Genomic DNA, 14,871 nt, shown 5'->3' on the forward strand with positions numbered 1-14,871 from the left:
AATGATATCAAGCGTATTTTACACAATCTAAAGCTGCGATTGACCCCAATTGAGTAATCAGTTTACTAACGATATTGTTGCATATTGTTATTACAAAAACAAAGTTTAAATTAGATAAAAGTGTAAGTAAACAATTAATTTACCTGCTACGGGTGACAGTTTCCGCATCACACACCATCTCGTCTTCCACTGTAACAGGCAACAACACAGCTGGTTAAACAACAACAGCAACAACAACACGCTAGTTAAACAACAACAACAACAACAACAACACAGCTAGTTAAAAACAATAGCATTGTGAGTTTCGAATTAATATTTCATAAAGTTGTTTGATGTGCAACATTTTAACCTCCATGAACAGATTTGTTTAGCCACTTGTATTTTACATTGTGTATTGTAAACGAAGTCAGGTATAGAACTAGTGGACACTCTCAGTGGGGTTAACTTCATATCCTATGTAACCTTACTTCTTTAAGCTACTTTTTACATAAACCCATGGACAACAGGTCCCACCATGGATATACTTAACACGTTAACCAGGCTAGGCCTAGAGAATAGTATTATCATGGCCTACAGCTAAAACTCATCGGTGATTGGCGAGATTTGAACCTAGGACCTCGGGGACCGATGTCATGCACTCTACCACTATTATGTCCTATCCATATTTTAGGTCACAAATTATGATTGTATATTACTCATACTGTGAGAGACTCATTGAGATGTTATAAAAAAATAGAAATAGCTACGTCCACTTAAATGGGATAATATATGGGATACTATTTATAGTATACAAAAGACAATGGTGACAGTCAATACCACACTATGGAATATGTAAAATATATTAGTGATGTAGTACATCGCTATTTATGTATGTTTATATCACCTGATGTTTATACACTAGGCCCACTGTATTTATACACTCCCTGTATTGATACGCTAGACACGAACTTCAATAATTATTTAACCTATCGCCTACCCTTGTCATTTCTGGTAGTCTTGTCACGGTCGCCAATTGTCGTCGCCAATAAACGCGACTCCCTAATTTGTGATATCACGGACGATTACTTCAAAATAAAATTTAAAACAAAAAATGAGCTCGTCTTCTCTTAGTAAATCAAAACAACAAACTAAACATGTTTACACTAAAACAATTAAAACACGTGTTTAATACATAAAAATAACTCATGAAAACACTACAGTTTTATTGAAATACATAAAAATCAGTCTCTAAGCAAAAAGCCTTTTAAATAGATATTGAGGTTTCAAAACTGACTAGTCATACAACGACACACATATTTACATGAATCTCGATACTCACCGAGGATTTCCGCACAGTTACAGATTGTATTTCACCCCATTCACATCGTGCAATAGCCTCCCCTACCCCCACCCAAGCTATGGATGTGCCGACTGCCGACTGCCGCTGCCGCTGCCGGTTACTGTTATGACCATACAAGCCTTTTATCTCCACAGGCTTGTATTGTTACAGCCCAGTCATCAGATTGCAGTTTTTAGAAATTTGTTTTAAATGGGAATTTATAAAAGTACAGTACATTTAAAAATGACAGAAGTTGTTGTGTCGGGTGGATTCCCCTACATGAAATAAGCTTTTGAAATATTTATAAAAGTCTTAGGTCTGGTAGAATTGTAATTTTTTTAATTTTAGGTCACCTGAAGGTAACCCCATAGAGGTCCTTGACAAACTATGGTTCTAATCAAGAATATGAAATCAGAAACCTATGAATCATAAACATAAACAAACTACTCAACTGGCCCGAATCCTTACTAAAAACATCAACATTGTTTGAACAGTTTCATTTGCAATGTTAAGTAATGTTTACTTTCGGGCCAGTAACATAATTAATTAGTTTATTTATGATCCATACCGTGTCTGTTCAAGTATTTTTTTTTTTTTTTTTTTTTTAGGGTGAGGAGGGAAAATGCTTTTACGCACACAGGTAGCCAGCCTGTAGTGTGAGACTCCTGAGTTTATCACAGACTACTCACTAAAAAACCCCCTCTACTCTGTTGGACACAGACCTGGAATTGTTTGTCACATTACTTCAAGTCAGGCCAACATGTGACCTAAGCCCACAGGGCTCGCACCGTTTCTGGCATTATTTATTTTTTGACCTACACCGCATCCCGGTCGAGGTCAAGCTTCTTGGCGCGGAGAACACCCTGGATGTAAAGTGACACACAGGTCCAATTGTCCTCACCCTCCATCATCATCGGTATGACCGTGTCCACCGACAGCAGTCCTACGAACTGTTGAGCCTCTAGGCGGGGCCTTTCCCAATGCTGGCAGTGGAAGAAAGTGTGTTCCACGTCATCGGGAATGCCTGGGCAGTATATGCAATCGGGTGACACGGCTTTGCCCATCCTGAACAAGTACGACCGGAAAAAGCCGTGACCCGTCAGAAATTGGGTGAGGTAGAAGTTCACCTCTCCGCACCGCCGATTAACCCAAGGTTGGACCTGTTGTATCAGTCGCCTGGTCCAGAGCCCCCTTGTCTCCTGTTCCCAGCTCTCCTGCCACAGCTGGAAGGTCCGGGTGCGTTCCTCAATACTTGCCTGGTCCTCCCCACGGCGCTGATAAATTGCCTTCCTCTCCGCCGCCAAAAGTTTGACGGGGATGACTCCAGCAACCACCAGGACGGCGGGTTCGGACACTGTTCGATAGGCAGATGCTACCCTTAGTGCTGCCTGACGCTGCACTCGGGCGAGCCGCATCCTATATACCTCCTTATTGAGAGCGTCTGCCCAGACCTCCGCACCGTACAGGAGCACTGACTGGACCGCAGACATCAACAGCCTTCTGCGGCTGGACCGTGGACCTCCGACATTGGCCATTAACCGACTAAGGGAAGAAACCATTTTAGCGGCCTTGTCCGCCGTACGGGTGATCTGGTCTCGCCAGCTGAGCTTGCTGTCCACCATGACCCCAAGGTACTTTGCGGCACGAGTGGTTTGGACTTCAACGTTCCCCACCATCAAAGGCACGATGGTGTCAATCCTCTTTTTAGTCAGAATGACAATCTCAGTTTTGCTCAGAGCGAGCGAGAGACCATGTTCTGCCATCCATGCGTTAATGGTTCGCATGACTCGATTTAGTTTCAGCTGGGCAAGCTCAATGCTACGTGCAGCTATTAAAGCCGCAACGTCATCTGCATACCCAACTAGGACGGTTTCCTCAGGCATCTCGGATCTCAAGAGGCTGTCGTAGGCGACGTTCCAGAGGTCCGGGCCCAGTATGGATCCTTGAGCAGCACCAGAAGTTACATCCATCGTCCTGGAGCCTTCTGTAGTGTCGTAAATGATGAGGCGGTACCGGAGGTAGTCCTCTATCATGCGCATGAGGTATGCCGGGACGTGGAAAGTGTTCTCCAGTGCGTCGAGCATATCGCACCACCTCGCGGAATTAAATGCGTTTCGCACATCAAGTGTTACAAGCAGCACAACCCGACGAGAATAGTTGTTAAACTCCTCAGCTCTCATTACGGCTCGCTTTACCTCCTCAATAGCGTCAACCGTTGACCGTCCCTTCCTGAAACCGTACTGACGAGGGGATAGATTCCCTGCAGCAACCACGGCTGAATTCAGTCGGGAACGGATCAACTTTTCCAAGACTTTCCCAGCAGTGTCCAACATACAGAGAGGTCTGTAAGAGGAGGGTAGGTCTGGGTTTCCTTTTCCCTTCCCCACGAGCACAAGCCTAGCTGTTTTCCAGCAGAAGGGAAACTTCCCCTCGGCCAGACAGGCATTGTACGTGCTCAAAAGGATTTGTGGGTTTATTGAAAAGACTTTCTTCAGGGCCTCACCAGGTACCCCATCCGGTCCAGGAGCCTTGTTGTTCTTCAGGGACAGAACGGCCGCCTCCAACTCCTCGAGACTGAAAAGCGGTACGTCGTCCACCCTTCCGAACTCCCGCAATGGACGCAGTGTGTGAGTCGGGAAAAGGGACTTTACGATCCTCTCCATAGAGGCCCCGTCCATAACGGAAGGTGGAGAGCGGGTGCCAAGCTTCTTGGTTACTATCTTGTAACCAAGGCCCCACGGATCGGAATCGACATCGTCCCTTAATTTCTCCCAGCAACTGCGTTTGCTCCGGTTAATGGCCCGGCGAAGAGACTTCCTTGCCACCTTGTAAGCGTCAGACTTAAGACGTCTATCTTCAGGTTCTCTAGCCCTGGTAGCAAGACGTCTGGCTCTCAATGCTGCCCGTCGTAGTTCTGCGATCTCGGTTGTCCACCAGTACACAGGTCGCTTATCGCACCGGGATATCCTGCGAGGCATTGACTCTTCGCAGGCCGAGACTATCAGCCTCATCAATGATGTAACTGATGTCTCTGCGTGAGCCACGCCGGATGCAGCAGGTACCACTGGCTCTCCCCGTAGTATGACTTCGGTGAATTTGGCCACGTCCAGCTTTTTGGTGTTCCACCGAACGGGCACCTGCCGAGACACGGTAGCTTGTCTCTGATGACTATCCATGACATCAAAAATGATGTACTGGTGGTCACTGGCCGTATAATCCTCTAGGACTCTCCAGGCTCGTATCCTCGGCAAGAGGGACTCAGATGCAAGCGTGATGTCTGGGATCGTTCCCCTCATTCCGGGACGCTGGAAAGTTGGCGTGTTGCCCTCGTTTATGACAACAAGTCCAGCCCTGGCAGCAAAGTCCAGGATGTACTTCCCCCGGGAATTAGTGAGAGTCATTCCCCACTCGACAGCCCTAGCATTGAAATCCCCCGCCACGACAACGTGCCCGGCGGTATCGCGCACGCTCTCTTCCAGGCGGTCTATCTTTCCACGAAAGTCACGGATAGCCTCGTTGGGGGTGAGGTATACACTAAAGTAAGTGACATCCCCGCACCGGACCCAAACGAATCCTCGGCCCTTCGCGTGACTCCTTACCTGCACTTTAGCTGTATTACGAACCCAGAACGCAGCAGTACCAAGTGTATCGGGAAACCAAAGAGATGGGTCCCTGTCCCGGTACTGGTACTGTTCGCTGACCAAGAGCGCGTCAACACCGTGTTCGAGGGCAAGCTGACTGAGAAGCGCGTCAGCCGTCCTGGATCGATCTACATTGCACTGGAGGATCCTTATCTTCGTGGTTGGGCTTTCGCTTGTTGTAGTGCGCCTTTAAATGCACTGCACTGCCCAGACCCAGCTATATGTTTAGCGTTTTTATCATTGAGGCCTTTCTCCTTACAGAGGAAACAGGTCTCAACTTTACAGTCCCTACGAGTGTGACCCACCTCCCCGCATCGAAGGCAGTTCTTGCCTCGGTCGGGCCCTTCGCAGTTTCGGGAGGAATGGCCGAAATCAAGGCATTTAAAACACCTCGTTACTTCCACCCTCCGTCTCAACCTGCAATTAACCCATCCAACCCTCAAATGCTGGAGTGCCAAAACCTTACTGGCGTTTGCGTCTGCCATTTCGGCGACCGCCATCCGCTGTTGACTCCGGTTTGGTTTCGTGAGCCACACCCTCAGACTAGCCGTTTGTCCGGCAAGCTCGGGGACAGCTTTTTTTAGGGCATCAATGACGTCATCCTCCGTTGACACACAATCCATATCCCGAACCTCGACGGACGTCTTGGGTTCGAGAGCACGAACGGTGCCCTGACCTTCCACAGCTGCCTTTAGTTCGGCAGCAAAGGCGGCTTTATCTTTAGACTTACCCAGTTCGAGGAGGACGTCCCCGTCCCGGGTTTGTCTAATCGACCGTACAACCGTGTCGGTTTGCTCTGGCTTAGCCTTGGCCTTGATAACACCCAAGACTTCGGCGAATGATCTTCCCTCCAAAGGCTTGACCAAAATTGCCTCAGTCCTGGGCTTTTTGGGCCGCGACTTTTTAGCGAGTGCCGAGCCAGGCACAGCTTGGGCCACGCCGGTCGATTGCGCCCTCACTGCCACATATGTCTTGGAGCCGACTTCCGCGTGCCTCAATTTCCTCTTCTCCTTTTTCGTAAGGCGCTTTTCCCACACAGTCCAAGATGGTGTTTCTACGACTGACCCCTTTCGGGAGCTACCCTCAATGGGTGTCGCAGGTTGCTGTGGCTGTTGAGGTTTCGCTGGAGCGGCAACTACGTCAGAGAAGGACCTAGAAGTCTGGGTCGCCTTGACCTTAACTTTAGGCTTTGCTGTCTGAACAACCTCTTCTCTTTTTGGAGGGCTTTCTGATGTAGGCCTCCTGCGTTTCTTGGAAGGTCGCGCATTGTCGTCAGGTAGGGACACCACCTTCTCGGCGATCCTTTCCATGGCCGCCTTGCTCACCAGCCGGCAGGCGAAGACAAAACCAAGGTCGTCCTCGAGCTTAGCCATGCCATTTTTAACCACTTGGTTAACTCCTCTCTGCGTCTTAAAGGTTTCAAGCATTGCCTTTATGGTCTGCTCCATGTTTCGAAGCCGGTTTTCAATGTCATTTTCTGCGTCGAGATATTGCTGACGCAGAAGTACCATTCCCGACACTTCCAAATCTAACGCTGTTGTTAGGGATTCCTCCGGCATCCCTTCACCAGACTTAGAGGGTGGTCCACCGTTTCCTTCTCCACTTGTCAAGGGAGATCCCAAAGTCAAGTCTTTTGTACACCTGAAAGATGCAGGTGGAGGGGACGTCTTCACGCCTTTCAATGTTGGCGATCTCTGGACCTTGGAGCTTCGCCCAAAAGGGTCTCGCTCTACTTCCGACTTCTTTTCTTGCTCATTCGAGCTACTTATTAAAGATGTGTTCAGGGTATTTGTTATAAAAGCCATCTTGTGTTTACCAGCGCATCGTGCGGCAAGGGGGGTCTGTTCAAGTATAGGTGGTTCTAACCTTTAAATATATAGGTAACTGGTTCGATTCTGTTCCATATTATGGCCATTTATCGTTTGGCTGTAAATTGAATGTTGATGTTATATGGCGATAAGATCAGAGATTAGACCGTTCTATTAGAGAGAAAACAGAGAGGACATATCAAATGATTAGAGAGGAGAGAATCAGAGTAGTTTGAATAAAATTTAGCATCAGGCTTGATTAGTATGTACCAAATGATATTTGTTAAGGAAGAGATTTTACCTTGAACTATTTTCTTCTTTGTAAACCTTGATGTGTCTTTGAGGTATTTAGAGGTGTAGTGAAAAGAGAGGAAAACTTGGTTAAATACTTTGATAGAGAAATCACTAAATAATCAAGAGCAAAAATAATCGATTACAACCTCTAAAATTTCATCAACATGAACACAGAACATAAAAAACGGGGTAGCGGATTTTAATCCCCCTGGAATTTTACCCCCTGGGCAAACGTGACGTCACAAACCAGGGGGTAAAATTCCGGCCGCGAACTTTTGAGTTTCGCGACATCAGCTCGATGGATTAAACGCGGACATTAAACATATATTTTCACGGTTGAGAATTTAATCAGAACACATAAAATTATAAAAACCTAGAGTGTACGGCCCGGATTTTTACCCCCCGGAATTTTACCCCCTGGAATTTTACCCCCTGGCCAGATATATAAATTAGTGAGAATGATTAATTATCTTCATTCTGTTTTAATTTAATAGTAAACATTTTATTATTAAGTAGCCTACTAATTAAGCCTATTAATTTATTTGTAACATTAACTAATCGAACAAGTTTTTAATTTTAATTTTGAGATTCTAGTATTAGGATTCGATCTTTTAATCCAACAGTTGGTTAATATGACGTATAAACAATCAACTGAATGATAATTGTTTCGAACATTTCTTTACAAAATAAATAAATAAAGATAGGCTACTAAATAATAAAATGTTTACAATTAATTAAAAACAGAAATAAGAAAATCAATCATTCAATTTCTAAAATCAGCCAGGGGGTAAAATTCCAGGGGTAAAAATCCGGGGGTAAAATTCCGGAGGGTAAAAATCCGGGGGTAAAATTCCGAGGGTGAAATTCCGGGGGTAAAAATCCGGCCCGTACATCATTAGTTGTCTAAACGCTAGTTATTTAGACAGGGGGTAAAATTCCGGTTTTTATCGCTAATCTAATTAATCACGCTCTGGCTATTTTCATTAGACTTCCAAATCCGCGGGGGTAAAATTCCGGCCGCGAACAAACATTTGGCCACTCAGGTTCCTACGTCATAGTGACGTCAGCACAACAATTACTACAGCGAACTACTTTAATTACTTTCACTAAATACAGCATAACATTACATAACCTAACACAAAATCAATAATTTCATTTCAAAAGATGTTTAATTTGCCTTTTAAACCTTCACTGTATCACGGAAGTAGTTGATTTGCAGTGTTGTTACTTTGAATTAAGAATATCTTGAGGAAAGTTAAATAAAAATTCATTCGCGAAGTAGACAATGGAATGTGTCACTTCAAGGTAATGTAACAACGTGACTTATCTAACGATTGACTGTAAACCACGTTGAGGTCAATGAAACCGAAACATGACCTATCGTACAAGAGTGTGTAACGTATGTTATCTCGACAATATACACTTAGCTTGACCCTCCTGGGAGCTCTTTTGACACGTTCCTGATAAATTTATGGTTAGTTTTGAAATTCATGTTTGAGTCATGCTGATATTCTCGTTAATATAGGTAAATTACGATGTAGTCACGAATACTAGAAAAAATACATGTAATACAATACAATACAATACAATACCTCAATTCAATTTATACAAGATATTTTTGTATTGTATTCAACGTGGGATTCTCATAGGTAAAAATGATATATTGTAATTAAATTTACATCAATTATTACGACCGACATTAACGAATTGAATTTAATTGTTATTGTAGGTAAATTAGATGCTAGGGAAATTTATTGAGATACTATATTTATTGTGATGCATACTGTATAGCCATCTTGATGCCATCTTTTAAAATATGAAATTTGTAAAAATTGGTTACAGTGTATGTAATAAATAAAAAAATTTGCAACGCGTTACTTTAATTTCATAAAACCATATTCACAATTTCTAATGATTGTGTCTGTACTTATAGAAGGAATTATAATTTTTTCACAGAACAATTTACACGTAATTTAGTTTATTATTTAATTTACTCAAAAGCTAAGTGTTCTGCATTTGTATTCGTACCAATAAACATTTCTATTATATATGAACTTTCTTTACTTAGTAAATACAAATGAGTGTCGAGTGTAGACTGACATTTAATCCACCGAGATTGACTGTGTAAGGGGTGGAATGGACAAGAACCCTTTTACCCTTTTGTCCTTTGTGAAGGGTGAGATGTTCAAACCAAATCAAACAAAGCTCGCAATTGGAGCAATAGAGTTGAGTAAACAAGACTAAACGATAAAAGTGATAAGGCTAGCGTGAAATGCGAGGGGAGATCAACATATTACAGAGGAAACGTGTAAAACTTTCAAGCTGTGTTTAACTATGCAATCCTATGTAGGGATTTGTAATTTAATAGATATTAAAACTAAATTTAAAAGAGTTGTGTATCCTCTGGATTACCGTTTTATACCTTAACATGGTATAAACACCCGCAAAAACTAATCCTAATTGCTGTAATGGTAATATTGTCTGATTACAATACACCTATACTGTTTACTCACAAGACGGTAAATACATATAAAAGATGGTAAGTGGTGATCGATTTCGATTGGACATTCCAATCATCATCAGACCCAATTGAACTGACTTATTAATTTACGTTAGCCTACCTCCAGACTGTTTTTGCACTATTAAAATAGTGGGCGAAACACAATGAAATAACAATATCAAAAATGCTAGCGTAAATTTATGAGTCGGTTCAATTGGGTCTGATGATTAGAGTGTCCAATCGAAATCGATCACCACTTACCGTCATTCATATGTAAAACTGTTATTTTCCTAGAGACAGTTGTATTTAACCACAACGGGCTCTGTGGCTAGTATTATCATAAGTGTTATTTGACGTATTTTTGTGCTTTCAGGTAATTTAAAACACGTACGATGTTGATCAAGAAGTTATTAAATCCAAATATAAACGTAAAGTGTTCCTTTTTTTCCTTTAGTTGTCCAATAGATACAATCGGTTAAGGTAATTTTAGTGTCAATTAGAGAAATCAACTAATTTTTGATGAAATGTACCCAAATATAACTCTACTCTACTTAATAATCGTATAGCTTTGACACAAAACCTAATCGTCAGTATGTTTAGTATAACCACACAATAAATAAAATTGAATAAATAGTCCAATAATCGAAAAGCGAAAGAAAAAACTTCAACCATGCCGGAAGCGAATTCGGGGTACTTTCAGAAGGGTATATTGGGCTCCTGACAAGGGCACGTGTTAGGGATTTGGACACGGATGAATCGTGTCCGGATACGTGATCCCTTACACACACACACACACACACACACACACACATGCAGAAGTATCCCCCGGCAACTGTCAGGATTTGGACCTTCAATTGATGTCTCCTTTTGAGACGGGGTGATCGGGAAAGAGGCATGACTTTCCATAGTCTTAGATAGGTGCCCTTATTTCTTTGTTTTTGTTATGCTAAGAATGGACAGACAGTAGTTTAAAAACGAAATATTTGTATCGTTTCGTGTACAATTTTAAATTGCTGTTATACCATCATGGCTAGTCCTATACAAATTAGGGTTCCCAGGTTTGAACGATTAAGCCTATTATGGACGATGGAAATTTAGTTTATTTAGTGTATGAACAATGTTCAAGTTTCGTAGTTAGTGTTCAGGCCACAATACTTTATAGTATAACATTCGTTTCGTTCCAATGTTTTCAAAAGTTAAACCTTCATAAAGCTTATTGTTGTAGGTTATACAATTTACTTAAATACTGTTAGCTCATTAGGCTGAGTTTACAAATTGTATTTTAAATTACTTATTTTAATACATACATATATCTAACACCTGTTAAAACAAAGGTTTACACACTGAATTAACTGCAGTGTTTATAGTCTGTCAAAATGCGATCGTTTATAAACGAATACAACTGAACAATGGTAAAAAGCTAAGCCTATTTTTCGTTTGGATTTATGGAACTGAATGCCATACGCATTGTCCAAATTGCAACGATAAATTCAAAGTTTCAAGAACACGTACCAGGGGTGGAGCTTCTTCCCCTCGCCACTCGCCATACAATACTCCGCGTGAGGTCTTTACACTGTAATACTACTCATCATAATCAGTATTTGTTGTTAATGATTATAGAGTAAGCGTGAAAAGCCATCACCCTCTGAAATTCAGGCTTAATTTTCGCGAAAAAATTAAAAGCCAGTTACTATAATATTTAGTTACCAATGACACTATCCAAAATCTACTGTTTCGTTTGGTTTTCACATTCTTACCCTGTATAGATTTATTCCACTAAAGTTTATTCATAGTTTATGCCCAATAGCATTATAAGGGTTTTTTAATCTTACTTGTTAAATATTTCTTCGTTATCTTTGTTATTGTATTATAATATTTTTCTCATTGTTATCTTCTACTTCAAGACAACGTTATTATTTTGTCACAGTTATTTAATGATACATTTCACTGTACCTGTTAGATTGTGGGTATCTTCAAATAATTCATCAATTTTAAACCAAATTTTGTTCTTTCCTGATTTGATGTTTGGTTTCCTGCCAACCTTTCAGAGTCATTGCGATTCCAATGTGAGGTTCATAAGTTTTTGCAAAACTAACAATAATAATTATTTAATTATAATATTTTTTCTTTGCGTAGTAGTTTTTGCAGTTTTTGGAATGTATTAATTCATATCAGCAAAGTATTATCGTTGTGTTTTTCGCAAAATACAAACCAACATGTAGCTTATCAATAATGTATTTACTGTAGAAAAGGGTGTATACCGAATAAAATAGAATGAACAACAGCAAATAGTGGTTAGAATCAATTACCAGTACATGTTAGCCTATATGAAAAACCTTGTTACCATATTGAATGTAAGTAACACGACATGTCACTGATTAGACATTGTGGCGTCAGTGATTGATAAGTCAATAATGTCACCACAGCTTTGACGTCAATCCTTCATCTTGATTAATGAACGAGAGACAGATTATGTTTATTTTAACATATTGACATATTCGGTACTATTTTTACTCTACCATAATATTATAAAATTAAAACAAACTGTACTCTACTGCAGCGCTAACCAAGCAGGAAGAATACAAGACTACCTTATAACTCAGTAAACAATTTTAATATGTGTCTGGTAAAAAAAAGATTGAAAGTAAAAATGAATTTAAGATTTGTAATACAAAAATAGTAGCCTATACCAATATACATTTTTTGTTAAAGAAGGTTAAAGTAACTGATTTTAAACTAAATGACTTGCAGTAATCAACCATATATATTGAAATAATCATGATGAGAGTTGTTTTAATAGATTTTCTTTCTCGATAACCATTTCCTAAAATGAAAAATATTAATATAGTAGCAAGTAACCTGCAGAGGCTGCATTATTTCTATTTCTATTATTGGGTTTTATTTAAAAAGATACACGACAATGAAACACACATTAGGAAATATAGATAGTAATAAAATTGTATCAATGTGGAAGACAATATCCAGATTCTGTCGTTTCATTTTTTATAAAAGCTGGTAATCGGTTTTATGATAGATAATTAAAATTAATACAGTTATTAAAAGGAGATTATCTTGATTTTTTTTTTAATGAGTGCATTTTTGTGAGTTAAAAAACACTCCCAGCTACCCCCTTCTCATTATCGAATCGGGTTGGTTTGAGTTTGTTGTGATTTTATTACTTTCTTTTCTTCCTGAGGTTTTACGATACAGTACGTCCAGATCTAGGTCTTACTATAAACGTTAAGACAATAGGTAAATTTCATTCGAAATACCGTTCATGCAGTAAAATGTGGCAATTTGTCGACAGCTAAGAAAATAACTGTCTGTATAAGAGCTTTTGATTGGGGGGAGTTACGTCTGGTAGTGGAACGTGGTTCAAATGGTTCCCTGGTTCATATCTTGCCAATCACCAAACACTTTCGTAATGTTATAGCCTTAAGTAATGTGTAAACTTGCTCTAGTCCGTGTGACATAACAGCTGTTGTGTATTAATTATTAGTATTGTTTGTTATGGTTTATGTTTACATTAGTTGAATTTCTTGAAAATAAAATGGACTATATTAGAAAACTATTTTGTGTGATACAACTTTATTACTGGTGGCAGCGGTCAAAATAATAAGGTAATATAAAACCATATAGCTATATTTCATCTTAGAACAACACATTATGGATTTGAAAGCCCCACCACCTATAGATTTGAACAAGAACACTTTTGATGAATGGGCTAGATTCAAGCAAAAGTTCTTTTTGTATTTAGAAGCTACTGAGAAATCTAAAAAGCCCGGTAAAATTAAAGTTGCCTTACTCCTTTGTTTAATGATTGTTTGGACATTTTTAATAACTTCAAACTAGAAGATACATATAGGAATAATTTAGATAATGTTGTTCAATCTTTTGATGACTACTTTAAGCCAAAAGTCAACACTGTTGTAAACAGATATGAGACAAAGTAAAGACCAGAAAAGCCTATATCCAATTTATCTCCACGACTTCAACGAATGGTAATGGAATCAATGAGATACAACTTCAAACTTTTTCATGTTCCAGGAAAGAAAATGTGAATTTCTTGAAAATAAAATGGACTTTATTAGAAAACTATTTTGTGTGATACAACTTTATTACTGTCCGGAGCAAGTTACTTTACAAAGTGGGACAGACAAGTTAGAGCTCTTAAATAGGTTCAGTGCAAACAAAAATTCTAAGCAGTGTTAAAAATCGAAACTAGTCAAAACCAAAATTTACACAATACGAGATAAGACAAATTTATTAGGTAGGAAACTTCGGACCAAAAATCAAACCTGAATCAGCTCTTTGTTCTCATTTAAAGCCATCGTAAAGGAAAACTTTCCAAACGTATTATCCCGTCCCTATAATAAATCTGAAAGTTTTCCTTTGCGCACCGAGCTTCCCCACATCAGATATCATATCTGGTGTTACACTTCCTGCGTCGAGGCTTAGAGTGAAAAGTTGGGAGGTTAAAATACCTTCACAACACCATCACTTCTGTTGCAATATTATATGTGTAGTATTATCTCGAGGTATAAGCTATCTCCTCCACAGGCATGAAGATAATATGATCCATCGACTATGATATGGACCATTATGGTATGAATCGTCAGCATTTTGTAAACACGCATTTTATACTTCAACTCTAAGTAAATACTTTTTGATATATTGAACTCATGGTTTTGGTCAACCACAGAAAATTCATAATTATTTTCTTCCTTACTTATAAAATTTTTTGTCCAAAGATTAAGTTATGGATTAATATCTAATATAGATTTATTTTACAATTTCATATAGCTTTAAATTAAAAGTCTAATCGTTCATTAAAAGGATTCTTGCAACAATGGTTGATATAGGCTAATTTGTTTTTTTATGTATGTGGAGCTAAAAAATATTGTAATATTAAGATTTTAGCGTAAAAAAACATTGGAGTGAATATGGTTACTAAAAGACTAAATAAAATAAAAGACGAAAGAAAAATCGTAAATTCTTTGACTTTTGCTCAGGGAATGGAAATGTTTGCACTGTTATTTACGTTAAACTCTACACCGTTTCTAACTATCGAGATTATTTCCGAAAGCGTCAATTGTATTTCAGAATTATCGTTTTATTTCAGAAAGTATCATTTTGTATTCCAGAGTAGTAGTTTTTATTTCAGAAAACATCAATTCAATTTCGGAAGAACAACTTGAATTTCAGAAATAGTCATATGGATTTCAGAAATTGTCACATTAACTTAAGTGTTAGTCAGATGTATTTTAGAAATTAATACAAACGTTGGTTTTAACTGTATTATTCCAAAAC

At 39.5% G+C, this 14,871-nt stretch overlaps 1 protein-coding gene across 1 annotated transcript in view; it reads right to left on the reverse strand.

Moving 5' to 3' along the window:
• LOC128989514 (uncharacterized) overlaps positions 1-14,871 on the reverse strand; it is a 182,625-nt gene that overhangs the window by 125,200 nt on the left and 42,554 nt on the right. The window contains exon 2 of the mRNA XM_054411411.1: positions 144-189. Coding sequence (XP_054267386.1) covers positions 144-189 — 46 coding nt within the window. The remainder of the gene's footprint in view (positions 1-143; positions 190-14,871) is intronic.

Source organism: Macrosteles quadrilineatus, unplaced genomic scaffold (assembly GCF_028750875.1).
Source record: "Macrosteles quadrilineatus isolate MER2022 unplaced genomic scaffold, UCM_ALF_1.0 Scaffold_3__2_contigs__length_128488019, whole genome shotgun sequence".
NCBI classification, from domain to species: Eukaryota; Metazoa; Arthropoda; class Insecta; order Hemiptera; family Cicadellidae; genus Macrosteles; species Macrosteles quadrilineatus.